General features: G+C 54.7%; 5 protein-coding genes and 1 long non-coding RNA gene across 7 annotated transcripts; 4 read left to right on the forward strand and 2 right to left on the reverse strand.

The window, feature by feature from the left end:
* Positions 1-235: 235 nt before the first annotated feature.
* Positions 236-4782, forward strand: SNX21 (sorting nexin family member 21). The gene is made up of 3 exons (XM_083619039.1): positions 236-1466; positions 2211-2365; positions 3465-4782. The coding sequence occupies exons 1-3, from the start codon at positions 1190-1192 to the stop codon at positions 4134-4136; spliced, it is 1104 nt and encodes a 367-aa protein (XP_083475165.1). The 5' UTR covers positions 236-1189; the 3' UTR covers positions 4137-4782.
* On the reverse strand, positions 4689-9968 carry ACOT8 (acyl-CoA thioesterase 8). The gene is made up of 6 exons (XM_083619081.1): positions 9678-9968; positions 7890-8026; positions 6747-6972; positions 5817-5974; positions 5172-5363; positions 4689-5052 (listed from the first exon to the last, which is right to left on the reverse strand). The coding sequence occupies exons 1-6, from the start codon at positions 9830-9832 to the stop codon at positions 4934-4936; spliced, it is 987 nt and encodes a 328-aa protein (XP_083475207.1). The 5' UTR covers positions 9833-9968; the 3' UTR covers positions 4689-4933.
* Positions 9969-10077: 109 nt separating this feature from the next.
* Positions 10078-10508, forward strand: LOC310764912. Its single transcript, XR_014549350.1, has 2 exons — positions 10078-10338; positions 10458-10508. It is a non-coding gene; the product is annotated as an uncharacterized lncRNA (long non-coding RNA).
* A 296-nt stretch (positions 10509-10804) lies between these two features.
* ZSWIM3 (zinc finger SWIM-type containing 3) lies at positions 10805-14287 on the forward strand. The gene is made up of 2 exons (XM_083618589.1): positions 10805-11119; positions 11404-14287. Exons 1-2 carry the CDS (start codon positions 10965-10967, stop codon positions 13463-13465), a joined length of 2217 nt encoding a protein of 738 aa, XP_083474715.1. The 5' UTR covers positions 10805-10964; the 3' UTR covers positions 13466-14287.
* A 6667-nt stretch (positions 14288-20954) lies between these two features.
* ZSWIM1 (zinc finger SWIM-type containing 1) lies at positions 20955-24920 on the forward strand. Of its 2 annotated transcripts, none has more exons than XM_083620170.1 (2): positions 20955-21023; positions 22824-24920. In XM_083620170.1, the coding sequence occupies exon 2, from the start codon at positions 22955-22957 to the stop codon at positions 24482-24484; it is 1530 nt and encodes a 509-aa protein (XP_083476296.1). In that variant the 5' UTR covers positions 20955-21023; positions 22824-22954; the 3' UTR covers positions 24485-24920. The 2 variants fall into 2 exon arrangements, with proteins under 2 accessions (XP_083476296.1, XP_083476297.1); XM_083620171.1 differs by lacking the exon at positions 20955-21023 and adding an exon at positions 22395-22703.
* Positions 24921-25321: 401 nt separating this feature from the next.
* Positions 25322-27063, reverse strand: SPATA25 (spermatogenesis associated 25). The gene is made up of 2 exons (XM_083620172.1): positions 26928-27063; positions 25322-26182 (listed from the first exon to the last, which is right to left on the reverse strand). Exons 1-2 carry the CDS (start codon positions 27046-27048, stop codon positions 25386-25388), a joined length of 918 nt encoding a protein of 305 aa, XP_083476298.1. The 5' UTR covers positions 27049-27063; the 3' UTR covers positions 25322-25385.
* Between the last annotated feature and the right edge of the window lie 555 nt (positions 27064-27618).

Genomic DNA, 27618 nt, shown 5'->3' on the forward strand with positions numbered 1-27618 from the left:
CAGAGGGAGGAAGGGAAAGGAGATTGTTAGCCGCTTTGAGACTCCTGAAGGGGAGTGAAAGGCGGGATATCAAAACCAAACTCCTCTTCTTCTACTCAATATGTTTATTTTGAGATTTTGCGCTGTCTTTACCTTCATAAGGGGTGCCTCTTAAGCTTTGTGGGAGCAGCTTGAGGAATCTGTTAGGGTTCCTTCCTTAGCTGCTGGCCACCACAGCAGCCTCCAGGCCCAGAGAGCAAGAGGTGGGTCACAAAGGAACTGCCACAAAATGGCCTGTGGGCCAAGACTCTATACAGGTCTTTGTCAGTCCAACCTGGAGAGCTGTCTCTGAAGTTCCTTCACGGCTGGTGCCTTATTCCACAATTTGCGCTTCCAGGTACATCTTCACCGTGTTGGAGGGGCAGCCATGTAGTTGGTACCTAGAAGCACATGTGGTGGGGCTGCTCAAATGTGGCTGAATTTTGGAAAGAGGTGTTTGCCAATTTCTCTTGGATAACGAAACAAACTATTACTCCCATCTTTCCACCTGGCGCTTTGGAGCCTGCATGTGGAAACAGAACGGGATTCGAAAAGGACTTACTTTGCATCTTAACAGCAGGCTGGGCAGATCTTTAATCTTAATAGTTTGAATTGCTGGTATTCAAGAGTTTGGCAAACGGCCCTTCTTGAGTATCTAAAAGGCAGAGTTTGGATCACCGTTTGTGAAATGTATGGCATTGTCTTACTTCTTACAGAGATATTGCAGCATGTGGAAGCTCAGTGCCATCAGAACGTGCATATGCCTGGCTCATTTAGGACTATGTAGAACCTTCATACCCAATAATGATGGAAGTCGCAGGCAGAGAATAATTTTATTTTCATGCATCTTTATTATTTGCGAAGGGAATCTTTGTACGAGTCAATACTTTTACTACCCCCCTTTGAAGCTGTGTTGGGTCTCTGTACTTTGTCCTTTTTGGGTGTGACGCTTTATGGGTTTAAATCTTTGTTTTCTTTTTGTTACATTTTCACTTTTTGTGTGTGTTGAGAAGCCAATAGTATATATAAGGAAGTGCTAAAGAGGGAAGCAGAGAAACTGCGCTCCACTGGGGAAACCCCTGCCCCATGGCGTGGGGGGGGAGGCCTGCTGAGAGTGACCCAACTGCCTCTTCTTCCCTGCAGGGCTCCCCCCCCCCCCCGCGGCATCTCCATGGCCTCCCGCATCCTGCACCGCCTGCGGCATGCACTGACCGGAGAGGGCGAGCGGGACGGGCTGGCAGGCTGCAGCTCAGAAGCGGAAGAGTTCCCAGAAAGCTCTGAGCTGGAGGATGACACCGAGGGCCTCTCCACACGGCTCAGCGGGACACTGAGCTTCACCAGCAACGATGAGGAGGAGGGAGAGGAAGAGGAGGACGAGGACATTGGCGTGGCTGGGCAAGGGCAACCCCCAGAGCCAGACCTGCTGGGCGAAGACACGGAGGACGCCGGTAGGGCCCTGGAGCCGGCAGCAGGGAGGGTGGTTTGCGGGCACATGGTCAGTGTGCAGGTGCATAGGAGAGCACGTTGGGCAGGGGCTTGCAGTTAAGGGAATTGCCTGCACCCGAAACGAGGGGAAAGGGGGCAGTGCCCATCCTGTGATGCCAGCCAATGTTCAGCCCCTTCAGAAGCAACTAGCCCACTGGCAGGATGATCACTCCCAGGTGTGACGCTACGGAACACTGTGTACGGTTCTGGTCGCCTCTGAAAAGGTTCAGAGAAGGGCAACCAAGAGGATCCGGAGGATGGAGGGACTCCCCTAGGAAGGGGCTTTTTAGAGAGAAGGCGAGCAAGGGGTAACATGACGGAAGTTTGTGGAAGTGATACAGAGCAGGGAAATCGGATAGAGAAGAGTTTGCCTTCCTCTCAGGGGGCTTTAAAAGTGGATTGGACAAATTCAGGGAGGAGAAAGAATTGCTTCTGAATCCCAGGAGTGGAGAGTGTGGCTGTTGTGCTCAGATCCTGCCTGTGGGTTTCCTAAAACGGGCATCTGGTTGGCCACTGGGAGAAGAAAATGGCCTGATCCTGCAGGTTCTTCTTCTGTGTTTGGTCCCAGCTCTTCTCCATGCCAGAAATAGGAGTCACCAAATCTTCAGCTCGAGCTCTTGCAGACCAGGAAGCAGGGACCGCCCCCCCCCCACCAGAGCTTGACATCTGCTTTCTTCCTTTTCTGCCCCCCCCCCCCCCCGCTGCAGAGCACAGCCCCCCGACGGAGCGCAGGGGCAGCAACCTGCTCACCCGGCAGCTGCAAGAGCTCTGGAGGAAATCGCGGGGCAGCTTCGTGCCCCAGCGCCTCCTGTTCGAGGTCACCAGCGCCAACGTGGTCAGCGAGCGGAACTCCAAGTACGTGGTGAGTGAGGTGGCGGTGGGGGCAAAGGAAGGAAACACACCTCCCCCGAGCCTGGGAAAGAACCTGGGATTGGAGGGGCAGCAAAAACAAGACGGGACAAGGGCCCAACATCTAGAGGGAGGGATATTGTAGAGAGAAGCTGCCTCTTCTGGCCTTAAGCCAGTGTTCTTGGGGTCCCCTCTGCCCCTGAAGAAGTTCCAACTCTACGACCTGGAGAAAAAAGGGGGCGGTCAGACTTTGCCTGCCCCACCCTCCTCTGCCTTCTCGGTGGTGGCACCCGCCCTGTGGAACGCTCTCCCATCGGATGTCAAGGAAATAAACAACTACAGTGGTACCTCTGGATGCGAACGGGATCCATTCCGGAGCCCCATTCGCATCCTGAAGCGAACAAAAGACGCGTGGATCGCGTTTCGCTGCTTCTGCACATGATGCCGTTTTGAGCATCTGCGCATGCGCAAGTGGCGAAACCTGGAAGTAACGTGCTCCGTTACTTCCGGGTCACTGCAGAGCACAACCCGAAAATATTTAAGCTGAAGCGTATTCATCCCGAGATATGACTGTATCTGACTTTTAGAAGACATCTGAAGGCAGCCTTGTTTAGGGAAGTTTTTAACGTTTGATGTTTTATCGTGTTTTTAATATTCTGTTGGGAGCCGCCCAGAGTGGCTGGGGAAACCCAGCCAGATGGGTGGGGTATACTGTAAATATTATTATTATTATTATTATTATTCTGAGGAAGACTGGAGTTGCCTCTTCTCGTACCCGCCATGCTTTATTGGGGGGGGGGCGTGTCTTGTAGGGTGCCTGGCCCTGACTATTTTCTCTTTTTCCTTGTGCTGCCACGGTTTGGGCAGAAGAGCCTCAGGTAACTTCCCCATGGCTGCTGCTGCTGTTTCACCTGCCTGACTTTCCCAGCCCTTTCCTTGCTGCTTGGGGATCTGTCTGCGGAAGGGGGGAGGTAGGCTCACGCAGCGGGAAGCCAGGGAGAGGGGCATGCCTCCCTGTTTGTCTTGCTGCGGGGTGGGGAGGGGGTTACTGGATTCTGTCCCTTTCCGGGCAGCCCCTCTCACCACTGCCCCCTCCCCGTCCCACCCCACAGCTCTACACCATCTACTTGATCCGCGCGGGGCAGTTCGACAAAGCGCCCGCCTGCATCTCCCGCCGCTACTCTGACTTCGAGCGGCTGAACCGGCACCTGCGCCGGCGCTTCTGCGGCGACATGGCGGGCGTCTCCTTCCCCCGGAAGCGGCTGCGGCGCAACTTTGCGGCCGAGACCATCGCCAAGCGCAGCCGCGCCTTCGAGCAGTTCCTGTCCCACCTGCACTCGCTGCCGGAGATCCGGCGCTCGGCTGACTACCTGGAGTTCTTCTTCCTGCGCGACCTGCAGGCGGCGCAGAGCCTGACGTGCTCTGGGAGGTACCCGGAGGCCCTGGCCACCTGGGCCAACGCCCACCAGCTGCAGGAGAGGCTGGGCGCCTGCCGCTCGGGCCACTTCCTGCTGACGCTGGCCGGCCTGGCTGTCTGCCACCAGGAGCTGGGCCAGGCCGGGGAGGCGCACGCGGCCTGCGAACGGGCCCTGTGTCTCCTGGAGGCGCAGGACAGCCACCCGCTGCTGGCCCCCTTCCTGCAGGCCCACATCCGCCTCTCCTGGGTGCTGGGCAGGGACAAGCGCCAGGCAGAGGCCCGGCTGCAGCGACTGCAGGAGGCCGGTGGGGCAGAGATGCACCCACCCACCCTGAAGGAACTGCTCATCAAACAGCCCCTGCCCTGAGGAGGCCGGCTGGCTTCACTTTGGATCGTGGGAGTGGAGCAGCCCAGGCAGAAACTGGACCATTGTTTTAGGGCACAGTGAACTCGTCCCTCCTGAGGACTACCGTGCTCCCGCGAGGAACAGCTGCTGGGGCTGTTTATTTGGGGCTCCGTACAGGAATTAGATGCCTCCCTGGCTTCTGAAAGGGACTTCTTTGTAATGCTTGAATGCCTCTAGGAGGAAAGGGATAGCAGCATCCGCCTGCCATGTTTGTCTGACACTAATAGCTGTTACGGTAGGCAGAGGGGCACAGCTCCTCCCCCCCAGGGGAAGCCTGGGGGTCTCCAGAGGTGGGTGGTGCTGTTGCTGCTAGTTGGGGTTCCAGCCTACTGGGGAGAGGGGAGCTGAGGTTCCAGCCCCCAGGCTGAAAGAGGGAAGATTTTAGAGTGGTTTCCAGGGAAGAGGGGCTGCCTGCTCCCGCCTCTTGCAATGGGGCAGGGCGTCAAAGGGAAATCGGGTGGAAACCAGGTCCCTCCCTCCCTCCCTCCCCTTGCAGCCTCAGGAGACCAGAGCCTTGGAGGGAGGGGCTGCCGCCTCTTTATTAGCGACAGGGAAAGCCAAGGGCCAGTCTTGTAATCCCTTCACCCAATAAAAAGGACGCTTGTCAGTGCTTCTGTTTGTGGGTCTCTGTGCAAAAGCCGCCCAGACCAGCTGGCTTCCATCTGGCTGGAGAGTTGCTGCCGTTCCAGCATGAGGCCTGCAGGGCCTGCCCAAGTCCACAGGGGCCGCGCCTCCGAGCAGAACCGCTCTCTTCCTCGCTACAGCTTGCTGCCGGAAGGCTGCTCCTTCACGCGGATGACGCCTTCCTGGGCGCAGCTGGCAGCCAAGACGCCGTCCCTGCGCCACAGGCGCCCGTGCACGAGGCCCCGGGACCCCCCTGCGTGTGAGAGAGAGGAGGAGGAGGGTGGCGGCTGAGGACTGTCTGCTGTGACGCAGTACAGCCCTCGGGCGTCTCTTCCCCGCACAGCCCCCCCATGCTCCCTGCCTGGCACCTACCTGCCCAGGGGCTCTCGCACTCATACAGCATCCAGTGGTCAGCCCTGAAGGGGGCGTGGAACCACATGGAGTGGTCCAGGGAGACCATGAAGCTGACCCTGTAGTGCTGGTGGGGGAAGAGGGCCGTCTGCAGGAAGGCGTAATCCGAGATGTAGGCGGCCACGCAGCAATGCAGCTTCATGTCACATGCGCCTGCAAAACAGACATCACTGGCTGGAGGAGAGAGCAAGGCGCAGAGGGGCGGGTAGCAGAGAGCCTGCTGAGGGGGCAAGATGGGTGCCAGGTGCCCCTGTACGAGCTGGAGAGGAGGCGGTGCAGCCCTAGGCAAACTTGAAAGACCCAAATGATCTCCCAAAGCAAGTTCCTAGGCCTCAGCATTGTGCAGCAATCTCTCCAGAGACCAAGTCCCCGGGCAGGAGCCTGCGTGTTCCAGACATCCCTCCCCACCCCATAATTCTCCTCCCTTACCCCAAAATGTGTGTTTGGGTTTTTTTTTCTTTTTAAGGTTCTGTAAATTGAATACCGATTTAAGTGAAAGGATGCAGATTCACATTGATACCTGATTTAGAGGACTTTTCTGGGCCTCAAACCAATTCCTGGGATGCTAACGGGGGGGGGGGGGGGGGCAGGTGCCAAAGAGCTTACCTATGTGGCCCCTGGCTCTCACCCACAAGAGCTGCTTGGGTTCCTGCGGTCTCCGGTGGAAGAAGTCTGGGGGGTTCACTGGCTTAATCTCAATGGGAACTTCTTGGGCCAGCATCTTGTTGAGCCCTTGCCTGTATCTGTCCAGAAGGTTTGGGTCCCTTTGAAAAAAGAGCAGACACGAGCAGTGAGCTGGTTGAAGGCAGAAAGGGGGCACCATTGCAGGCGAGCAGGCAGCCTTTGCCCATGGGTCCCAGGCAGCCTGGGCAATGTCCAGGGATGGAGCTGCAGCCCCAACATCACTGGGAGGGTCTGGAGGAAAATGGGGACGGGGAGGGTCTGGAGGAAAATGTCGGGCCTCATTCTCACTTGCTCAGCCAGGCATACCAACCAACACTGGTAGAAGCAGGGCTTTTTTTCCACCAGAACTCACTGGAGCCTTCTTACAAGAGAACAAGGGAGGTGTTCATGGTGAGCTCTGGCACCAGAAAAATAGCACTGGGTAGAAGCTGTCATGGGCTAAAGGCAGAGCCCTCTCCCCTCCTGCAGTTTCCATCCTGGCTAGTCGCCATTGAGAGCCTCACTTCCTGATCCTCTTTCCAAGCCACCCAAGTTGGTGGCCACCACTCCCTCTTGTGGTGAAGGGGTTCCACAGACTAGCCTGGCCAACCCAAGTTTGCTGGAGCTGCGGCAGGTCCAGGGGAGAGTTCTGAACTGCGAGCAAACCCAGAGCTGAGGTCAGTGCAGCTGCTCCAGGAAAGCCCATTGCCCTCCTGGAGGACACACTTTTCCCACATCACAGCTGGCTCCCTGGGCCAGGCAGGAGCCAAGGACAAGGCTGCTAACTTCGGCCTCAGGAAGCCTTCAGCTTCTCTCTGCATATCGCCAAGCGGACTGTCTTCTGGAAGAGAGGTGGAGCCCCGTGCCACTCACTGCAGGTACTTCTGGATGAGCTCTTCCTGGGTCAGCAGTTCCTCTGGAAGGGGCACATCCGGCATGTGGAACTGGTGCTTGACGGGGCTGGGCTGGTCCTGCTGGAAGGAGGCCTGGCAAATGAGGATGGGCTGCCCATGCTGGATGGCCTTGACCGACCGCACCGAGAAGCTCTTCCCTGTGCGAGTGCGCTCCACCTGGTACAGAACCGGCACCGTGGGGTCCCCTGGAAACAGGAAGAGCCTTCGGTCAGCTCACTTGCCGCCCCAGAAAGGGAGAGGGATGGGAGCATTATGGCTGCTGTGCAAGCAAGCACTCGCTCTCTTGGTTTCTTCTCTATCTCCTTTTTTCCCCCATGCCAGAGATCAAGAGCAGTGCTCAGGCAGCGTCTGGGCTGTGCCCCGGAATAACAGTAGGAGCATGACAGTGAAACGGGGGTGGGCACGGCTGGGCTGGTGGGAGCAGCAGCAGCTTCTGAAGCGCGAGGGGACAAAGTTCAGGATTTCCTCCCTCTGTTGTTTTCAGTCCCAGTCAGACCAAAAGTGGTGATGAACTGGGTCTGATGCCACCACCCTTACAGCTGCTGTTGCAGCTTCCTGGGACACTCTGCCTGCTAAGATGTGGCCTGTCTGGGCCTCGAAGGAGAAGCAGGAGCGTCCCCCAGTGGCCAACAACACACAAACAACCATCCACTAAAAGCAGCAGGCTTAAGGCAAAAAAAAGTAGGTAGTACTTAGATGCTGCACTGAGGAATTAATGGGAATCACAGCTACAATGAGTAATTGTATTTACTGGTTTTGGGGGGATACTGAAAGGAGAGAGAGAGTAAGAACGTAAGACGAGCCTGCTGGATCAGGCCAGTGGTCCATCTACTCCAGCAGTGGAATCTGTGTGACCAGAAACAGCCTCCCTTGGGTGATTAGATGTGGAGGCCCAGTAGCCACAAATGGCCATCTCCGTCCATCACACCTTGCCTGTGAGCTTCCTTTGAACCTTTACCTGGCCACTGCTAACACTTTGGGTGTGGTTGTGTGAGTCATCACCTTCCACTGCCAGTTCTGCAGCTTACCGGGGTCTGCTTATAAGACGCTGCTCAAGAACTCCACCCTTCCCACCCCCTCCTTTCCCAGAACCTGTTATTACCTGCTCTCACGAAGTAGCAATGCAATGAATGGACTTGTACATCCTCACTCACAGCCTTTGCAGCTGCCACCAAGGCCTGGCCCACTATCTGCCCACCGAAGAGTCGCTGTGTGACTGGCACCCAGTAGTGCCTCCCACTAGGAGAAAGACAACAAAGTGAGGTTATTCCCCAAAATATGGCACCTTTCTGTCGGCCCTGATTCCTGCTTTTTGTTGTTGTTTTTTTAGCATGCTGTAGGGTGGCCTGTGGGGACAAGGTGGATAGTGTGCAGTCAACTCAGGCCCACATAGTTCTTGCAATAGTTCTTGCATAGTTCTGATAGCATTGCAAATCAGAGCCTTGCAGCCCACTCTCAAAACTATCTGGGGTCAGGGCCCAGGACATTTGAATTTTCCCCCAAAGCAATTCCCAGCACGAAGCTTGGCTTGTTTTCAGAAAAGACGGGGAAGCAAGAGAGCCCATTTTGTTTCTTGTGTTATTCCAGACCAAGGGCCTGTCTTTCAAAGGGCAAAGCCACCCACTCAAGTTGTCACCCGTCAGAGACATACTTGGGCTTTGGCACTTCATGTGAGGTGACCGTTTTTGTTTCATTTGTTTGCAAGACATATATGAATTCATCAGCAAGACTTTTATTACATTGTTGCCTTTGTTTTTTCTTAATGCTGTGGAAATAGAAGCACAGCCTGGCTGCTGGATCAGGCGAAAGAAGGCCCATCTAGCTCACTGTCCTGTTCTCACAACGACCCCCACGGGCAGAAGCACCAATAAGCAGCTGTCTTATGATCCTAATTGCAGACAAAAAATTAAAGGGGGGCTTTTTTTAAATCAAACAACCAAAAACATAAGAGCTTCAGTGCCATTTGGTGCTGCAAGACGGGAAGAAACCTTCCAGAAACTTGGAGAAGAGAAGATTGAGATCTCAATACGATAGCCATCTTCAACTATCTGAAGGGCTGTCTCATGGAAGATGGAGCAAACTTGCTTTCTGCAGGGGAGGAACCGAGTGATTCAAATTGCATGAAAGAAGATTCTGAATAAACCTCAGGAAAAACTTTCCGGCACTGGCAGGATCTCCCTTGGGAAGGTTGTGTGCTCTCCTTCCTTGGAGAGCTCTGTTTAGGGAGGTTGTTTATGTTTAATGCTGTATTGTGTTTTTAATATTCGGTTGGGAGCCGCCCAGCGTGGCTGGGGAAACCCAGCCTGATGGGCGGGGTATAAATAGTAATAATTATTATTATTATAGGTTTTGAAACAGACATTGGACAGCCCCCTGCCAGCTGAGATTCCTGCATCGGAGGGGGTTGGGCTTCGGTCCAGTATACCTGAAGGAACGTCTCCACCCCCATCGTTCTACCTGGACACTGAGGTCCAGCGCCAAGGGCCTTCTGGCGGTTCCCTCCCTGCGAGAAGCCAAGTTACAGGGAACCAGGCAGAGGGCCTTCTTGGTGGTGGCACCCGCCCTGTGGAACACAGTCCCATCAGATGTCAAAGAGGAAAACAACTACCAGACTTTTAGAAGACATCTGAAGACAGGCCTGTTCAGGGAAGCTTTTAATGTTTGGTGGATTACTGTATTTTAATATTTTGTTGGAAGCCGCCCAGAGTGGCTGGGGAAGCCCAGCCAGATGGAAGGGGTATAAGTAATAAATAATAATAATAATAATAATAATAATTATTATTAATGATCCTGGGGGTCCCTCCCACCCCTACAGTTCCCCCAACACGAAGGGCCCGGCCTGGGTGGCTCCCTCCCCACTTCCCGGCCGGCCTCCTCCGCCCCCGCTGACCGAAAGAGGTCCAAGTCCAGCGGCTCCAGGTTGAGGACGCTGGTGACCAGGACGCTGCGCAGGTCGCCCTCCTGCGAGGCCTCCTCCCCGCCCCGCTCGCCCTTCGCATTCCGCTCGGGAGCCTCAGGCCGGCCGGTGTCCGCAGGCGACGCCATCTTGAACCGTCACCTGACAGGAGGCCGCCGGAAGTCCGCGCGGCCGAACCCGGAAGCGCTCTCTCCCTCGCTCTCTCCCATTGGCTGCGAGGGGGGCAGGCGTCGCCCCGCCCACTCGCTTCCTGACGCGGCGTCCAGAAAGCGGAAGCTCCCTCTCCGGAGGCGGAGGCGGGGCCTGCCTCGCGATTGGCCAATCCGCTCGCCGGTCCCTGGTCTCGTGGCCTTCCCGTTGGCCGAGAGGCTGCCCATCCTGCGGCGCGGCCCCTGATTGGTGGGTCTCGGGCGAGGGGCGGGCTCCGTCCCCTGTGGGATGCCGGCGGGCCGAGCAGGTCTCCTTCTGCAGGGCGGCCTGGAGGGAAGGAGCCGGAGGGAGAGAGAGAGCGGGGCGGAGCGGGGGGCCGCCCGGGCGGGAGAGCGGAGGAGGGGAGAGCCGAGGGAGAGGGCTCTAGCGCGGGAAGGGTTAATGGGCCACACGCTCAGGGCAGAGGGAGGCCAGGCAGGAAGGGGTTAAGCCCCCCCTCCCAAAAAAAAACCATTATTTCCCCTCTTCCCACACGTAAAAGAGAGAAATCCTTATTCGCTTTGGGTGAGACTGGGTGGATTTTGGGAGCTTCCAGGCAGGGAGGGGTTAAGCCCCCCCCCAAAAAACCCCATTATTTCCCCTCTCCCCACACGAGGAAGAGAGAAATCATTTTTCCCTTTGGGTGGATTTTGGGAGCTTCCAGACAGGGAGGGGTTAAGCCCCCCCTCCCAAAAAAAAAACATTATTTCCCCTCTTCCCACACGAAGAAGAGAGAAATCATTATTCGCTTTGGGTGAGACTGGGTGGATTTTGGGAGCTTCCAGGCAGGGAGGGGTTAAGCCCCCCCCCAAAAAAACCCCATTATTTCCCCTCTCCCCACACGAAGAAGAGAGAAATAATTTTTCCCTTTGGGTGGATTTTGGGAGCTTCTAGGCAGGAAGGGGTTAACCCCTCCTCATTCAAAACCATTGTTCCCTTTGGGTGGGTTGGGAAAGGGGCCTCGGGGGGGGGGACCCCGCACACCCCCGTTATCCTGAGGGGAGATGCTCCAGGGCAGGGGTGCTCCTCCGGGCCTCTGGGTAGCATCCTGACCCTTTGCCCTGGGCAGCCATGGAGCTGGGCTCCTGCTTCAAGAACTACGAGGACTTCCGGGAGTGCTTCAGCACCTACAAGAAGGAGAACCGGCTCCAGTACGGCTTGAGGAGCTGCGTCTCCATCCGCTTCCACAACCGCAAGAATGGGACCAACATCCGCGAGGACGTCACGTAAGGAGGCCGGCGCTTCAGCCTCTCGGGCGGGAAGGGGGGGTGCCGTTTTTAGAATTGCCGCATCTAAGATACCTTTTGGAGGGACTTCTGCTGCGGTTATGAGGGCTTGGTCTGATGGTCCAGTAGGTTTATTCTACCGCTAATCACGTATAGTAATCCTAGAATGATAATCTCAGGGAACTGTGGCATTATCTCATTGATTCTCCTGATAATCCCATTAGTTGGGCTGCCGGGGCAATGCCTGGCCCTCTTAACGTCCCCTTTCCTCTTCCATTCGCCAGGTTTATGCAGGTGAAGTTTGGCTGCTCCCGGTCGAGAGACTCCAGCAAGAAGAGGAGGCAGCAGACCAGCTTGTGCCCGGCGTATTTCGTCCTGCAATACAACGAGGAAATCGACCGACTGGTGATCAGCGAGCTGAATGGCAACCACGTCCACACAGAGTCCAAGGCTTCCTTGGTCAGCTCCAATGCCCCACCTGGGACCAGGATGGCAACGAAGCTGCCTGGCCCCCCCAAAGCTCCCGGCAGCCCCCCAGCTAAGCTGCGCAGGGAGGAGCCAGCGGAGGTCGAAGCCTGTGAAAGGGACAGCGACGTGAGCGTGGAGGTCGAAGTGGACTCTGACGAGCCTTCGCTGCTCCCGCCCTCCCCTCGCAAGGAAGCCGAGGTTCCTCCTCAGGCCGGGGAAGATGGCTCCTCCAGCTCTGCTTTCCTCCAAGTCGCCGAAGTGATGAAAAACTTCCTGCGGGTTGACATGGGCTCCTTGGCCTCCATCAGCGTTGGCAGAGACCAGGACCTGGAGAGGCTGAACTTCCAGACCAGCAAGATGAGGAGCCTCTTCGTCAAGTTCCCCGAGAGCCTTCTGCTGCACCGGGTCCAGAGCAAGAAGGGCCACATCCTGTACGCTTTCCTCGTGGAGAGCAAGGAGAGGGTGGGGAAGTTGGTCCACCTTGCCATCTTGAAGGAGGACACGCAGGAGAACACGCGGAAGATGTTCTCCGTCTTCAAAGAGTTCAACCCCGAGTGGCAGAAGGTCAAGGTGGTCTTCATGGACATGTCCTTCCTCCACCGGGCTAGTTTGCAGGAGCTCTTCCCTTCGGCACAGGTCCTCCTCTCCGTCTACCACACCGTGCGGCTCCTGGAGAAGAAGCTGAAGGAGTCCCACGCTTCTTTCTCCTTCAAGTACAACTTCAAGCTGGCCCTGAAGGACGCCGTCTTCTCCACCTCCACCTCAAACCTGGACGCGTTGTCCCAGCAGGTGAGGCACGTGGTGGACCAGGACTTGTACAAGTACCTGCGGACTAACTGGTTCTCCTGCGAGATGCTCTGGTACATGCACGCCAAAAAGGGCCTCCATTCCTGCAGCACCTACATCGACAGCTTGGACTTCGTCGCTCAAAAGCTGTCCCAGCTTTTCGGCACCCAGCCGTCGCTGGAGACCAGCATCCTTCGCTTCGTGGAGTACGCCGACAGCTTCAACACCAAAGGCCTGGAGAACCTGACCCAGGGCCTGGCGGAGGACAGCCGCAGCGGCCTCATGCAGGAGCTGAAAGTCCTGGCCCGGCCCGCCGTGAGACGCAGCTCCAGTACCGCCTCGCAGCAGCAGCAGCCATTGCCCGGGAACGCAGCAGAGGAGCCTCCGAAGCAGTTAACCAAATACAGCCCAGCCAAGCCTGTTGCCACCATGCTGTCGGCCCTGCGGGACAGCTGCACGGACGTTGCCTACCAGCTGTGTCTCAACGAGTGGGACGTGGTGCAGAAGTCGGTCCAGCTCCTGAGCTGCGCCAGGTTCAAGACCACGGTGCAGCTGCTGGAGGACACCCACCAGGTCAGCAGGGATGGCAAGAGCTGCAGCTGCTACTTCCACTGCCGCTATCAGCTGCCCTGCCGGCACATCTTGTCCATGCTGCTGGCCAACGGGGAGGTGGTGGGGGAAGCCATGGTGGGCAAGCGCTGGCAGAAGGAATACCAGCACCTTTCCGTCTTGGGGGAGAACCTTCTTGAGTTTACAGAGCCCTCCGCAGGCCCGCTGGGGGCAGTGGGGGCGGCCTCAGGGGAGCGGGGGGACAAGATCCAGTCTCTCAGCAAGGAACTTGGGAACCTCTTGCTGCAGAGCGAGGGGGAGGAGCTGGAGGAGCGCACCTCCACCCTCAAGATGATCGTTAACATCTGGACTAAGTGTTGCGAGCTGCAGGGCGGGGAGGGGCCGGAGAAGAAGCCCCTCAACGTCCGGAACGTAGGAGACCTCCCCTTTCTCTGGGTGAAAAAGGAAGAGATGGAAGAAGTTGAGGTGGCTTCAGGAATGCCCAGCCCAGCCGTTGAAGACGTCCAGACTTCCCTGGCTTGAAATCCACGCCAGCGTGGAGTCGTGAGCAACTGGTGGCAACCTTGACTGTGTTCCAAGCCCACCGTGGTTTTTCCTAGCTAAAGAAACTCAGGGTTGCTGTTCAGTTTTGCAGCAAGAAAGCAGACTTTCTTCTGGTCCTCCTTTGGTGGCTGCTCTTTATGAGAACTTGGCGTGCAGGTGGTGGGCACAACTATTTCTCCTGACCTGTATGCTACAAAGGTCCCCCTTGACTGACTGACGCACACACGCATTCTCCAGGTTTTGCAGCCCACGGCTGCAGGCTTGACAATCAGGGAAGGTCTCCTTCCCACGGGGGGCCTTCTCCAGGGCATCTTCCTTGCCAAACCTTTGTCCGTCGCTCTTGACTCACACGTCTTGTTTCCTCTTTGCCGTCTCCCTTGTTTTTTCTTCTTCTTTAACGCAGGCCGAGGGCCATCACCTCCTACCTCCTGCTATGCAGGAATCTCAGCTCCAGGGCAGATGGCCGTCCAACCTCTGCTGAAGACCTCTGAGGAAGGAGAGCCCACCTTCCAGGGGTAGTCGTGTTTGGCTGCTTCAACGTGACGCGACTCTCTGGGCCTGATGCATGCAAAGAATTGCTGTCTTGGTTCTAGCTGTATTTTTACTGTAATGCTTCTGGGGTGGAGGCTGGGCCTCCCCCCCGCCTGGCTTCAGCGGCAGGGAAAAGTGATGCTGAGTTGTTGCTTTCTTTGTTTGTCCTGAAGCCTCTCCCAGCAGGGACTAGTTTTGCTGCTATGTACTTAGACCAAATTTATTGTTGGAAATAAAAGTCTGACCGTCCTCCTTTGGTACCTGAACATACTTTTCAGTTTGCCTTGTGTTTCAATTCTCTCCTCTCTGATTGCTGTTAAAAAGCAAAACAAAAGACCAGGTGGCCAGGATATCTTTGAAGCCAATACTCCGAGCAGAACTCCAAAAGTGGGTTTGTGAAGCGCACTGTTTCTCTCTATGCCTTTTGGGAAGGTAATTAGTTCAGAAAGCTGGTGCAACAGAGCAAAGGCTTTTCATTTAAGACTCACAGTCCAGCTAAAGGCCTAAACTACTGCGCTGTGCGTTAAACCACAGAGCCTAGGACTTGCCGATCGGAAGGTCGGCGGTTCAAATCCCCGTGATGGGGTGAGCTCCCGTTGCTCGGTCCCTGCTCCTGCCAACCTAGCAGTTCGAAAGCATGTCAAAGTGCAAGGAGATAAATAGGTACCGCTCCAGCGGGAAGGTAAACGGCGTTTCCGTGCGCTGCTCTGGTTCGCCAGAAGCAGCTTAGTCATGCTGGCCACATGACCTGGAAACTACGCCGGCTCCCTTGGCCAATAAACCAAGATGAGCGTCGCAACCCCAGAGTTAGCCATGACTGGACCTAATGGTCAGGGGTCCCTTTACTGTGTGCAAACCCAGCGGCATTTGATTTGCCAGAATGATAGAAAAGGTTTTGGGAGATGGTGATGAGAATGTGTGGTTGTACACAATACTTTTCCCCACTCGCAGCTTCTCTGCTCTGAAGTGCACCTTTAAGAGCTATATTTCTCCCACCCACCTTGGGTTTCCACTTGTGTTTGCTAGGGGAAGGTGGTTGGGGCACCCAATGTAGAGCAGAGGTGTGGGGAAATAGATAAGCCCCCTCTTCTCAAGTGACGTAAAGGAACGCCTGAAGAATAGGCAAGTGAAGAAGAGTTTGGATTTGATATCCCGCTTTATCACTACCCAAAGGAGTCTCAAAGCGGCTAACATTCCCCTTTTCCTTCCTCCCCCACAGCAAACACTCTGTGAGGTGAGGGGGGCTGAGAGACTTCAAAGAAGTGTGATTAGCCCAAGGTCACTCAGCAGCTGCATGTGGAGGAGTGCGAAATTGAACCCGGTTCACCAGATTACGAGTCCACCACTCTAACCACTACACCACACTGGCTCTGTGAATAGAGGAGACTGTCCTCACACCTTGTGCTGAGAGCCTTCCTCTCTGCTCAGCAGCAGTTCAGCCCTTCTTGGGAGTTCAGTTCTGGACATCACAGTTGCTAATTTCAGGCCTCCTGGACTTTTAGAGGTTGCCCCTTATACCAATTGATTGTGCTCCCTCTTCCACGTGACAGCCCTCGAGACCTTTGAAGGTGGCTACCACATCTCCCCTCGGTCATCTCTAGCCTAAGCACACCCAACTGCCTCAACCGTTCCTCATCAGGCTTGGTTTCCAGACCCTTGACCACCTTGGTCGCCCTCTGCACACCTTCCAGGACGTTTCCGCCTTAATGGCGAAGGGCTATAAATGGTTGGCAGAGCACAGGCTGGTTCAGTGTTATTTCTCTAATTTATACCCCTCCCAAAGGAACCCACAGTATCTAGACACAGAGCTGGGAGACAAACACACACGCCCCACACCCGTCTGAAATCCTGGACAGCCACTGCCAGTTGGTGCGTGCCAGAGGTGCCCAAATTGTGCTCCGCAAATTGCAGCTTCGTGCTGGGGGTCCATGGCGTGACTCTGAAGAGTGACACACACAGAAGCGGCTTTGTTGCTCGAAGGCTGTGAGGAAGCTCCTTTGAGCTGCTTGAAAGGAAGGGCTGTTTGGCTCAGAATCACGAGCGCCAGAAGGCTCTTTGGAGTTTGCTGAGACACACACACACTTACGATACGATAGTCTTTATTGTCATTGTCCCATACAGAACAACGAAATTGAAAAATCTACATCAGACATTCAAAAACCAACAAGCCTGCTACCCCGTCTATCCCAACCTGGTTAGCCCCCTAAAAACTCTGATACCCCATTTTAAAATAAATAATTTGTCCTAACAAACCCTGACTGCCCTCCAGGGAGCTCTCAGCTGCAGCATCTGCACGCACCGCCATCTTGGAGACCTGCATGCCAAGCCGATGGTCCAGTCCTGCTCTATGGAGACCCCTAGCCTGCCTGGAAGGATGTGGGGATGGTCTCCCTTGGGGAGTAAGGAGGTGAAAGGAAGATGCAGCCCAGCTGAGATCTGAGAGAGGAGCCTCCCCTCTTGGGAGGGGCCAGGTGGGTTGCCATGGTGACCAGGACCCGCCCTCCTTTGTGACCTCTCTTGCTTCTCTAAAAGCCAACCTCTTGCAGGTGGCATTGTGGGTTAGCAGTGAGGCAAGGAGAGAGACAGGAGTTAGTGGCAGTTGGTGGCGATTAGGAGAGGAGTTTGGATTGTTATTTTGATTTTGATTTGATTTATGACTTTTATTTGATTCATTTGATTCATTTTATTTTGATTTGATTTATTATTATTATTATTTTACAATAATATTTTTATTAAGTACAAATTAGAAAACATACATATTCACAACAAAAGAAAATACGAAAGAAAAAGAAAATACATCTAACCAAGGGGAAAAAATTAGAGAATATTTTGTCTCTTTTCATATTTACAGTTATTTATACTTCTATAAAATGCTATTCACAATAAAGCAGTGAAATGAAAGATATCAGAAAAAAGAAAAAAAGAGCAAAGAAAGAATAAATAGTAAAAGAAAAAGATCATAGGTGAAAATTTTAAAAAGTAGATAAGTACTCACAATACATAGCCGTTTCCCATCTATATTTATATTCAATTGTATAATTTCATCTTGTCCTTATCTACCGTAAATAAAGTGGTTTTTTTTCAAAAAAGACTTCCACCGTTTACCTCACGCGTTTTTAATAATCCGTTGATTTATTATTTTACTCCTTTATTTTAACACTTTTTTACTTTACTTTTTCTTCTTTATTTTACGATTTTTATTTTTGTTTTTTGTTTTTATTTAGTGCACATCTGTGCCTATTTTGTATATATTTATTTTGTTTGTAGAGGAGCAGTTAGGGTTAGGCTTAGGGCTGGGGTTGGGTTGGGGTGAGAGTTAGGCTTGGGTGGGCATTTTAGATAGTTAACTAGTTTAGAGAGGAGGGTGGGGGGCTTTTTCGTGGAGGAAATGGGCAGGCTGTAAGTAGCATTCCTTCCTTTCTCTTCGACTCCTGGGGGGGTGAGTCCTGGGGTCCCCCGCAGAGTCTTGGCTCTCTGGTCTTTATGCAATGAACTGTTGCAACAGGACTTCCAGCGGCCACATGGAAGAAGCAGAAAGAAGCCCATTTTACCCACAACGTCCTCCGTGCATCACATCTGTGTCACAAACTAGGAGGGTTTTTCTGGCGGAAACCCGAGTCTCAGGTGTGCCCCTGTCCCCGCCTTGACCTCCACCTTCCACCCATTGACTAAATCAAAGGGAAAGAGAGACATGCTCCTGTTTCCCAGCCCAGTTGAGTCCCCGCTCTTGTCCTGGCCAAGTCCCCAGTCCCTGGAGGTTGGGTCCACTCTTGTCCTTGAGATGGCAACCTGTCTGGCCCTCAGAGACCAGGATGGCAGCGATTCTCACCCAGGCAGAAGGCTTGCTGTGGACGTGGTCTCCTGCTTCGGGGATCAGGGCTGCCCCTAGCTTGTAGAAGTAGAACTACAGATTTATTAATCATAAATCAGGACAAAGAAACATGTCGTCGCTCTTACATGAAGGAAGCAGGGGGCTGGGCTGGGGGGCAGTTGTCAGCTGGAGGGGCACCTTCCTTGGGAAGCCACGTTCTGGGGGAAGGAGGCTGGGATTGGCCCCCGAGGCCTGGGGTGTCCCTCCCATTTAGTAGGACTTGGAACCAGGAGAAAACTCTTGGAATAGCCTTGCCAGGGGCTCAGGGACAAACTCACCTCTTCCCATGCCCTTCTCTTTGCAGTTCTGCTGAGGTTCCACATCCCTGCCCCAGGGGTGAGTACTGGAGAAAACAAGAGCAGGGAGTGGATCCCTCAGACCTGCCCTCCCCCTCCCCACAGCCTGGGCTATTTTGCCCCAAACTCTCCCCTCTCAGATGCAGAGAAGCCCCCACCCCACCCATCAAAGACTGACAGCCTGATTTTTGTATTTAAGCTGCTGGAGGACGGACAGCGGTACCTCCTGGGGGTGATGCAAGGGTGCCAGGCAGCTGAGCTCAGCGGTTTCCAAACCCTGAAGTGCTCCAAGCAGGAGACGGCCCAAGCCATTCTTGTGAGTGATGGGTGGTGTGAGGGACCCCCACGGGGAGGGAGGGGCTTTGGGGAAGGGGTTGTGCATCCCCCAGAGAGGAGGACTCTGCCGGCTTAGGGCATAGGGTGTTAACGGAGAAATCTGAGGGCAAAAAAACAAGGACCCCAGCCAGGAATACCAGAGCAAAACAGCAGCCAGTAGGCTTGGTCTTGATTGAAGACCAAGCCTTCAATCAGGACTCCCACCTGCCACCAGGTGGAACAAGATGGAAGCCCCAAACAAAAGAAGACCCCAACTTTTATTAGTTACTAATCCCCCAAACTACACCCCTAGAGGGAGGAGTTGTGGAGGTAACCTGAGTGTCCTGTCACCTGGCTGGTTCCCCCTTTCCCCCTCCCCACAAGTACTTTCCAGGTGACAGAGGGGACTTTGCAGTTTCCTGCCCCCAGAGGGAAGAGCTGATCATTGTCCTTTGTTTCAGTCCATGCTGAATCCACTCCCATATGGTATCTGAAGAAGTGTGCATGCACATGAAAGCTCATACCAAGAACTAACTTAGTTGGTCTTTAAGGTGCTACTGGAAGGAAAAAAATTTTTTTGTTTTGACTATGGCAGACCAACACGGCTACCTATCTGTAACTTGATGGTCTTCTGTCTAGGACCATCAGGGTTGGCATAGCAACTGGGCAGGGCTCCTGTGGATGTGCTGGTATGCTCAAGGGATTATGGCTGCCCTGTATCAAACCTTCCCCATTTTGTGGTCCTTCCTTCATGGAGTAAAATAAAAGTGGAACGGTGCAGATCTGATGTACGGTTGATTTTCTATGAATTTATAACAGAAGTGTAGAGTATGTCATGTGTGTGTGGAGTTTGTACAAACTGAATGATTGGGGGGGGTTCCTGCTACAGGAGGAAACTGGCAAAGGAGTTGCTTTTATATTATTTTTAAAGCTAGGTAACTTCCCTGAGCTGTCAAGTTGAAAGGATACATTCAGGCATAATATTTGTAACATTTAACAACTTTAAAGATGTGCCCCCCCCCCCCGCAATTTCCGTAACAAAGGAAAGTCTCACTTCCCATGAAAGATTTCAGAAAGGGGAGAAACCATATTGGTGCTTGGAATGCGGGAAGAGATTTTCCACAGGCTCACACTTCCACCAACCTCAGAGAATTTACAGAGGGAAGAAACATTTTCAGTGTCAAGAGGGTGAACAGAACTTCAGGAATGTGGAAAGAGCTTCAGGCACAAGAAAAATCTCACTTGGAGGTGTTTCCGGAGAGTGATGGCTGGCTGAAGACGTCTTTTGCTGACCTCTGTCCTCTTAGGCGGTGAAGCAGTGATGTCAAAGCATATAGACTACAATCTGGTGGCTAATTTCCTTTTCTTTCAATAAGAAAGGGTTGAAGAGCAAACCACAAAAGTTCTGAAGAAGCGTCTGTCTCCTAGAGCAATTGGGGGGAGACTAAGCCCACCAGAAAGACCCAAGGATGCTCAGATTGGGGACAGAAATCAGCTCCAAACTGTTGTAGACTTAGAGTCAACTACTCATTCCTAGAATTATTTTAATTAAGACTGAATAGAAAACCAAGAGGATGCCCTGTTTGTAACACACAGAGGTGAGAGATTGTGAATGGTCATTAAAGAACTGATAAAACCAGGCTGGATGAAGAGGTCCAAAAAGCATTAACATTATTTTGCCTGGAAAGATCTCACGGATTTATGGCTTTTTCAGTTCCTTAGGATATGTCATCTACTCCCTGTGTAATTCCTTACGTCTTGGTGTCAAGCTGATTGAAGGCAGAGATGGATGCCCCCGGGGGATGCCCACAAGCGACTCTCCCCTCCCAGGGGTTCCAGCAGCTGGTCTTCAGAGGCATGCAGCTGTCTCCTCCTCCTCGCCCGCCAGACCCTCTTTTTAAGGCGTCCCAAGATGATGGACGACTCAGACTCCTGCAGCAGAGAGTTCCACGAGTTAACTATGCACTGTGTGAAGGAGGACTTGCAGAATCCTTGCCTGGAGGAGTCGGGAGGGTCCCAGGGTCATCTAGTCCAACCCGCGCAATGCAGGCGTCTCTGTGCCCAGAGGCCATCCCTCTGGGATGGGGGGGGCAAGATCCCATTTGATCCCTCTGAGAGTGTTGGGGAGCTTGCTCTCACCCTTGCTTCCCCCCTGCATTTTCGATGCCCATTCCATAAAGAAAGCCATGGATCAGACACAGGCCAACCCGGCCCTCCAGCTGTTTTGGGACTACAACTCCCATCACCCCTGAGCACTGGTCCTGTTCGCTAGGGATGCTGGGAGTTGTTGTCCCAAACCAGCAGGAGGGCCGAGTCGGCCTCCGCCTGCCATGACCAAGAACTCAAGGAGCGCCGCCACAGCGCCCTCTGCCGGGAATGGCGGAGGGTCACGTGAGCGACGAGGGCCCGCCCCTCGCCCGGCAGAGCCCCGAACGTCACGCGTTTCCTTGGCGACGGCGAGGGGCGGGGCCTGGCGAGAGCGACGGAGGAGGCGGCGGCGGCAAGATGGCGGCGGCCGGGGACGGTGAGGGGCTCCGCTGGGGGGTCTCCCGCGGGACGGAGGGGCTTCGGGGAGTCCGCCCGCCTCTCCCGCCAGTGGGGCTGCGGAGGCCGGCCGGGGAGAGACAGGCTCCGCTGCAGCCGGGGAAGGAGAGGGAGGGACGGAGGGAGGAGGAGGAGGAGGAGCCCGGCTTCGCAGGGACGGGGGCGCCGGGGAGAGGCTGCTTCGGTTTCTCCTCCTCCTTCTCCTCCTTCTGTTGCTTCTTCTGCATTTTCCTTCTTCTTACCATGGTGCCTCGGGTTACAGACGCTTCAGGTTACAGACTCTGCTAGCCCAGAAATATTACCTCGGGTTAAGAACTTTGCTTCAGGATGAGAACAGAAATCGTGCTCTGGCAGCAGCAGGAGGCCCCATTAGCTAAAGTGGTGCTTCAGGTTAAGGACAGTTTCAGGTTAAGAACGGACCTCCGGAACAAATTAAGTTCTTAACCCGAGGTACCACTGTATTCTGCTTCTCCTCCTCCTGCTTCTGCTGCTTCTTTTCTCTGCTGCTTCTTCCTTCTTTTTCTGCTTCTCCTCCTCCTCCTCTCTGCGCTCCTCCCTGCAGCCATTTCTCCTCTGCTCGCTGCTGGGGATGCCCACCTAGAGAAATCAACTCCAAGAGGAAAGGGCAGCAGCTTAAAAACACCCCCCGGTTCCCCCCCCCATGCTTTTAATGCCTCTGCAGCGGCAGCAGTGTTCTGACTGGTGGGCCATACATCCGAAGTTGCTTTGGCTTGTCCTGGGCAAGATGAAGTCACAGGCAAATCCAGAGAGTAGTAAAGATCATGTTCTAAGTAGGAGCCTAGGAAGCTGGCCTTCCGGGGGGGGGGGCTTTATCCCCACCCAGCCCTCCCTGGGCTCATGCCCAGGGCCTCCTGCACACCCGCTCTTCCCACTGGGCTGCAGCGAAGCCCCTTGTGCACATTGCCCTCGTGTCGTGGCAGAAGGCACTTGGCTGCCGTTTGTGGCACAGGAGGATGTGTGAATCCTGTGTGGTGCTGCTTCGTAGAATACAGTCGTGTGATGCCACTGTTTGGTTCAGTTTCTGTGCAGGAGGCTACGCTCTCTTCTGTATAGCTCCCAAACTTTCATATATGTAAAATAAAAAAACACTTAGCCCTGCAAATAAACAGATAAATAGCCTAACTGAAGGGACTGCCTAAGCAGCTTTGTATTTCAGTAGGAGAAATAGATAATGATAATAATAATAATAATAAATTTTATTTATATCCCACCCTCCCCAGCCGAAACTGGGCTCAGGGCGGCTAACAACAATCAAAATAATCCAACATTCTAAAAACATTCATTATAAAATCAATTAAAATCAAATTAAAATCAAATTGATGGCAGATGAGGCCCTGGTGACATTTTCTCCACCTTCCCGTTGCACCTCAGTGCCTCTGATGTCATTGGCAGAACGAGTTGACCTAACTGGGCCTTCTCCTGGCTCTGTGTGGTTTTTTTGTTAACCAGATCCAACTGCTTTGCGTAAACCAAAACTCTTTGTAAGTGTTTGTAGAACACACTGAAAAATATAGATGTGAAGCTTGACTCTAAAAATACATTTTTAAAAAAACGATGGGAAACACAATGGACTCCATTTTAAAAAACCACACAATGTGCCTTTTCCATTGCTACTGGTACAGCATCTTCACTCTCTTTGGTGGGTTAAAAATGTTGAATTTGTCACCTTCTAGATCTCATAAGAAGATCCCTTTACACACCAAAACAGAATCACCAATCAGGAGAACTGACTTGGCTTCACCCTTTTCTTTCTCTCTAGGTCCTTCGGTCTGAGACAAACCTTGGTCACTCTTGACCCCGGTGTAAGAGCAGCAGAAACTTGAACTCTTTGCCTGGCAGGAATCCCTGGGGAAAGCTCTCCAAGGCAGCCGTTCAGGAAGAGAGTGCACGATGGCCCTGGAAACTGTGAAGGAGCTCTTGAGCTTTGACTGCGGCTTGCTGGTGGCTTACCAGGTGTACAAAAGCTCCCAGCTGGAGTCCATCAGCTTTCAGACCAGCCAAATGAGGGACGTCTTCTTACAGCACCCTGAGGTTGTGCTCATTCATCGAACCCACAACCCATGGGGCAAGGCCCTCTACACCTTCATGGTGGACCAGCCTTTCATGCAGCTGGAAGGGGAGGTGACCAAGGTGATCCACTTCGCAGTCCCCACCAGGGAGTCGGCGGAAGGCCTGGCTCAAATGTACCGCACCTTCAAGGCCTTCAACCCCGAATGGAAGCAGATCAAGACCTTCCTGGTTGACCCGCGCTTCCGGTGGCTGCCGGCGCTGTCGGAAGCGTTCCCCTCTGTGGACGTCCAGCTGTCTGTCTTCCACATATGCAAACACTTGCAGCACAAGATCCAGCAGGTCTCCCTGGAAGCCCACACGGAAAGGCTGGTTCTGAGCGCCTTGAGGAACGCCATGTGTGCCCCCAGCGAGAGCAACTTGAGGAAGCTGTACACCATCCTGTGTGGCTTTGTGAAGCCCAACCGCTTGCCCCAGCTCCACAAAGAGTGGCTGCTCAACGAGAAGATCTGGGCCTTTCACCGCTGGCGGACCTGGGGCCAGTGCAGCCAGTATTTCAAAGATCTGGAGATGCTCACACACAGCTTAAGCCAGATCTTCTGCATAGGACCATCCCTGGAGACCTGCATCACCAAAATAGCAAAGACCTACCAGAAGGTTGTCCAGAAGAGCTCCGCGGAGTCTGCGCCAGGCCCAGGCCCTTTGCTCGGGGAGAACAGCTCCTCCATTCAGAACCTGCTGGTGCTTCGCTCCTCTGCTGCACACTCTCAGAGGTTTCTGCTTCCAAGGGATTCTGCTCCGACCGCCGCGCCGACTCCCCTGAAGCCGGCGGCAGGGGTTGCTGCTGAAGAGTCGGCTCGCGAGGAGGAGGCAGAGGCGACTTCCAGAGAGGCTGAGGAGCGGATCAAGCAGTCCTTGAGCGACATCTGCACAGAGCCGGCGGCCAGGCTGTGCTTGAACGAGTTTGCGGTTGTCCAGAGCTCTGCGCAGTTGATGGGAAACAACGGAGAGGTTGCCAGCATACAGATCCTGGAAGACGCCCAGGCCGTGCGCCACAAGGGCCTCAGCAGCTGCACTTGCCACTTCAGCCAGACCTTCCAGCTGCCCTGCCGGCACGTCCTGGCTGTGCTGAACTCCGAAGGGAAGGATTTCGAGCCCGGCAGGATCCCAGCGCGGTGGCGCAAGGGAAACAGCACATCCCAAGAGGGACAGAGCAGCACCGACGGGCTGCTGGAGGTCCTGAGTTGCTCGTGGGACAAGTTGTTGGACAAGTACCTGGCTGTGTCGTTTCTCACTGCGGAGATCAGCCGGCTTCTGAGCCAGTGCAGTCACGAGGAGTTTGATCGCAGGTACAGCACCCTCCGTGAGCTGGCCGACAGCTGGATTGGGCCTTACGTGCAGGTGAAGTTGTAACTGAGCTCAGGGGCGCTACTGGGAGCAGACCCTTGGGCTCGGCTGGAGACTTGGGGTTAACATTTCATTCAGCTCCGAGTGTCTGTGGGGCTCCTCCTTTGTGGGGGGAGCTTTGATGAGCAACCCAAGACTGTGCACACAACTGCAAACCTGTGCTCTTCTCTGAGACTTTGCCGGCAGCTCAGAGGTGCCTGACATGACCTACAGTCCCGTGAAGTCCACCCCCTCGTCTCTCTGCATTACTGTTCTTCTAAGTCAGTTGGTTTTAACCCCACCAGCATGTCTGGTTCTCCATGTCAAAGGGGACCAGGTGTGTCCCCTGAGTCCTTTTTTCCTCTTCCTCTCCCCCCCCCTTGATTATTGAAACAGGGCCCCCTGCACCCAGCGAGAGCAGGACTTCTCTTTCGTAAATGTCAATAAACAAGTCTTTCCTGTTTGTCGTTTCTCAACATCGGCCTTTAAATACCATTCAGTATCTCATTAAGAAACAGGGCAGGGCTTCTCTGCTGTGGCTCTGCCAGGCAGCTGGTACCGGGCTCAGTGGAAGCGCTCTGTGGGCGTTGTGTCAGACTGGAAACACTGGTGACAGAAGGACATGAGGGGAGAGGGGCAAGAGCTCCAGGAAGCAGCTGCCGTTTGGGCTGTTATGCAGAGAGTGGGGTTACCCCTTCCGCTTGGTCCCAAGGAGCCTGGCTGGGTAACCCCTGTGGTGGTGTGGGAATGGGAAGGAAGGGCTGCCTGGGGTCCAATCCAGACAGGTGTTTGGAGGCTTGGGCAGAGGATCTGGCCAACAACCTGCCTACAGAAGCAGAAGCACGGACATAAGCAAAGAGCCTCGCTTTTGACAAACCCTTTATGTTGGCTTTTCAAAGCAGAATTAAGCGTTTCTCCCCGCCTGCTCTCACTTCTCCAGCTGCGCCAGGAACAGGGGCAGGAGGCTCCTGTGGGTGGCCCTCTTCCTCTGCTTGTCCCCCCTCTTGCAGGAAGGCCCCAGGCGCTGCATGGCAGCCCACCTCCTCCTCCTCCTCTGTGCTGCCTCCCCTTGCCCGTTGCCAGGCTCCAGGTTCTCTGCCACAAAGCACTGGGCAGCGTGGACCATGTCTTCCTCCCGCACGCCCGGCACGGGGACCGTGGGAATGCCGGCGATCATCATGGCCAGGGTCAGGATGCAGATGTTGGGGGGCAGGTGCAGCGGGGGCTGGGCCTCTCTGTCCTTGCCAAACTTGGCCGACATCAGGAAGACCCCGCTGGGCAAGAATCCCCACCTGGCCAGCGCAAAGTCTCCGCCGGAGCTGGCAAAGTCCTTGGGGGGCTGGCTGAGAGGAAGGGGCTGCGGCACAGAGGAGAGGAAGAGCCACCGGTCGCCCGTCGGCTCAGCGGCATATTCCCTGTCCGGTCCCTGAGGGCACAGCTTCCTGCAGCAGAGGCCTCGGTGTGGCTCCCACCTTTCTGGCGCCCCTTGCCCAGATGTGCCCGGTGACCAGCAGGCTCCTCCGCAAGGCGGCTTGGCGTCTGGATCCTGGAGCAGCTGGGGGCCGCTGAGCTGGTGCGGAGCCCCCTGCTTGGCTTGCAGCTTCCTCCTCAGGAGCCCGATGGCAGAGGAGAGGCCCCCCGAAGCCGGGGTCTCCCTCGGCATCCCAGGGTAGAGGCTCGACGGGCCACTCGGTGCCATTTCAACCTCTCTGCTGCCCGATTCTCCTGTCCAAAATAAAGGCGTGTGTGTTGGGGGGGGCACCAACTGGAGTGTCTGGGGCAGAGGTGGATTGGCAGGGAGGGTGTGTGAGGAGGACAACTTGGGGGCTCTGGTTCCGGGGCTAGATTGAAGGCGGGGTGAATTGAGGGTGCTAAATTCCTTCCATGCCCTCGATACCAGTTTCCATTGCCCACACACTCACTTGCCTCCTGGTGCTGAGTAATCTTGTTTCCCAAGAGGAAGATAAACTGGAGCGAGAGTCGAGCTGCAGCTGCAATTTTCATTCCATGGGTTCTCTGCTTCCCACTCCGCCCCAGAAGCAATCAGAGAGCTTAGGAGATGGTTCCGTGTGTCCCAGATCAGCTGCCCCCCCCAGGCCTGCCTCTCCCTCGGGCCTCCTCCCTGTAGCGCTGGGGCCTCTTCTTTGGCCTTGTCAAAGGGGTTGGGCAGCGGAATGGACCACCTCAGAAGGTGCTGGACTCTTGTCCATTGGAGGTTTTCATCCCTGTCCATCTGCCAGGGAATATTGGGCTGTGATTCCTGCATTGCTGGGGGTGGTCCAGATGACCGTTGGGGGTCCCAACTCCACTTCTGTGAGTCTAAGAAGACAGCCACCCATCTCTGGGGTGACGTGAAGAGCTCCCTCCATACACCAATTCAGCTGGGGGGGGGAAGGAAAATGTGTGGGGCCGCACAGAGGAGGGCGTTGTCTGCACAAAACGCCTTGGGGGATGAAAGGGGAGTCGTTACCTGGACTTGGAGGTGGAAAGAAGCCTGTGGAAGGTTTCCCCATCCCATAATAGGACATGGTGTCGGCTGAGAGCTGGCCTGTGGCTGCCTCAGTGCTGTGCCTGTCCTGAACTCTCCCCATTCTAGAACCAGCGTCACAGGGCTCGGCCCTTACCTCACACAGAGCCCCTGGGCAGCTCCAAGGAGTTGGGGCCACTTGGCTCAATGGCAGAGGAGGAGGGAAGTCTGGTGAAGCCGGCAGGTTGCTAAGCCTCTTCCGGCCCCCAACATTTGCCCCCCCCATAAGGAGAGCCTGCTGGAGCAGGCCAAGGGCCCATCGAGTCCAGCCTCCTCTTCTCACAGCAGCCAACCAGATGCCCATTATGGGAATCCCAGAAGCAGGATCCGAGCACAAGAGCGATTCTCCCCTCTTGCGGTTTCCAGCAGCTGGCAGTCAAGCAACGCTGCCTCCTGTGGGAGCGAGTTCCTTGGGTTATGTGCTGTGTGAAGAAATTGCTTATTTTCCCTTCCCTGAGCCTTCATGGGATGCCCACAGATTCTAGTGTTAGCAGAGATGGGGAAAACCTTTTCTCTCCTTTTCTCCATGCACAATGCCTCTTCCCTGCGTTTTCTCTAAACCACCCTTTCTCAACCTGTGGGTCCCCAGATGATGTTGAACTACAACTCCCATCACCCCTAGCTAGCAAGGCCA

This window comes from Podarcis filfolensis (assembly GCF_964270895.1).
Source record: "Podarcis filfolensis genome assembly, chromosome: 6".
Classification (NCBI taxonomy): Eukaryota; Metazoa; Chordata; class Lepidosauria; order Squamata; family Lacertidae; genus Podarcis; species Podarcis filfolensis.

Bases quoted from the DNA above. Each gene is read 5' to 3' on its own strand.
- SNX21 (XM_083619039.1), top strand. From the start codon at position 1,190: ATGGCCTCCCGCATCCTGCACCGCCTGCGGCATGCACTGACCGGAGAG. The intron at 1,467-2,210 runs GTAGGGCCCTGG...CCCCCGCTGCAG, and splicing joins CGAAGACACGGAGGACGCCG to AGCACAGCCCCCCGACGGAG. The intron at 2,366-3,464 runs GTGAGTGAGGTG...CCCACCCCACAG, and splicing joins AGCGGAACTCCAAGTACGTG to CTCTACACCATCTACTTGAT.
- ACOT8 (XM_083619081.1), bottom strand. From the start codon at position 9,832: ATGGCGTCGCCTGCGGACACCGGCCGGCCTGAGGCTCCCGAGCGGAAT. The intron at 8,027-9,677 runs GTCAGCGGGGGC...TCTTTCTCCTAG, and splicing joins CTGGACTTGGACCTCTTTCG to TGGGAGGCACTACTGGGTGC. The intron at 5,053-5,171 runs GTAGGTGCCAGG...TCTCACACGCAG, and splicing joins GTGCGAGAGCCCCTGGGCAG to GGGGGTCCCGGGGCCTCGTG.
- ZSWIM3 (XM_083618589.1), top strand. From the start codon at position 10,965: ATGGAGCTGGGCTCCTGCTTCAAGAACTACGAGGACTTCCGGGAGTGC. The intron at 11,120-11,403 runs GTAAGGAGGCCG...TCCATTCGCCAG, and splicing joins AACATCCGCGAGGACGTCAC to GTTTATGCAGGTGAAGTTTG.
- ZSWIM1 (XM_083620170.1), top strand. From the start codon at position 22,955: ATGGCCCTGGAAACTGTGAAGGAGCTCTTGAGCTTTGACTGCGGCTTG.
- SPATA25 (XM_083620172.1), bottom strand. From the start codon at position 27,048: ATGGGGAGAGTTCAGGACAGGCACAGCACTGAGGCAGCCACAGGCCAG. The intron at 26,183-26,927 runs GTAACGACTCCC...TATTTTGGACAG, and splicing joins CTTTCCACCTCCAAGTCCAG to GAGAATCGGGCAGCAGAGAG.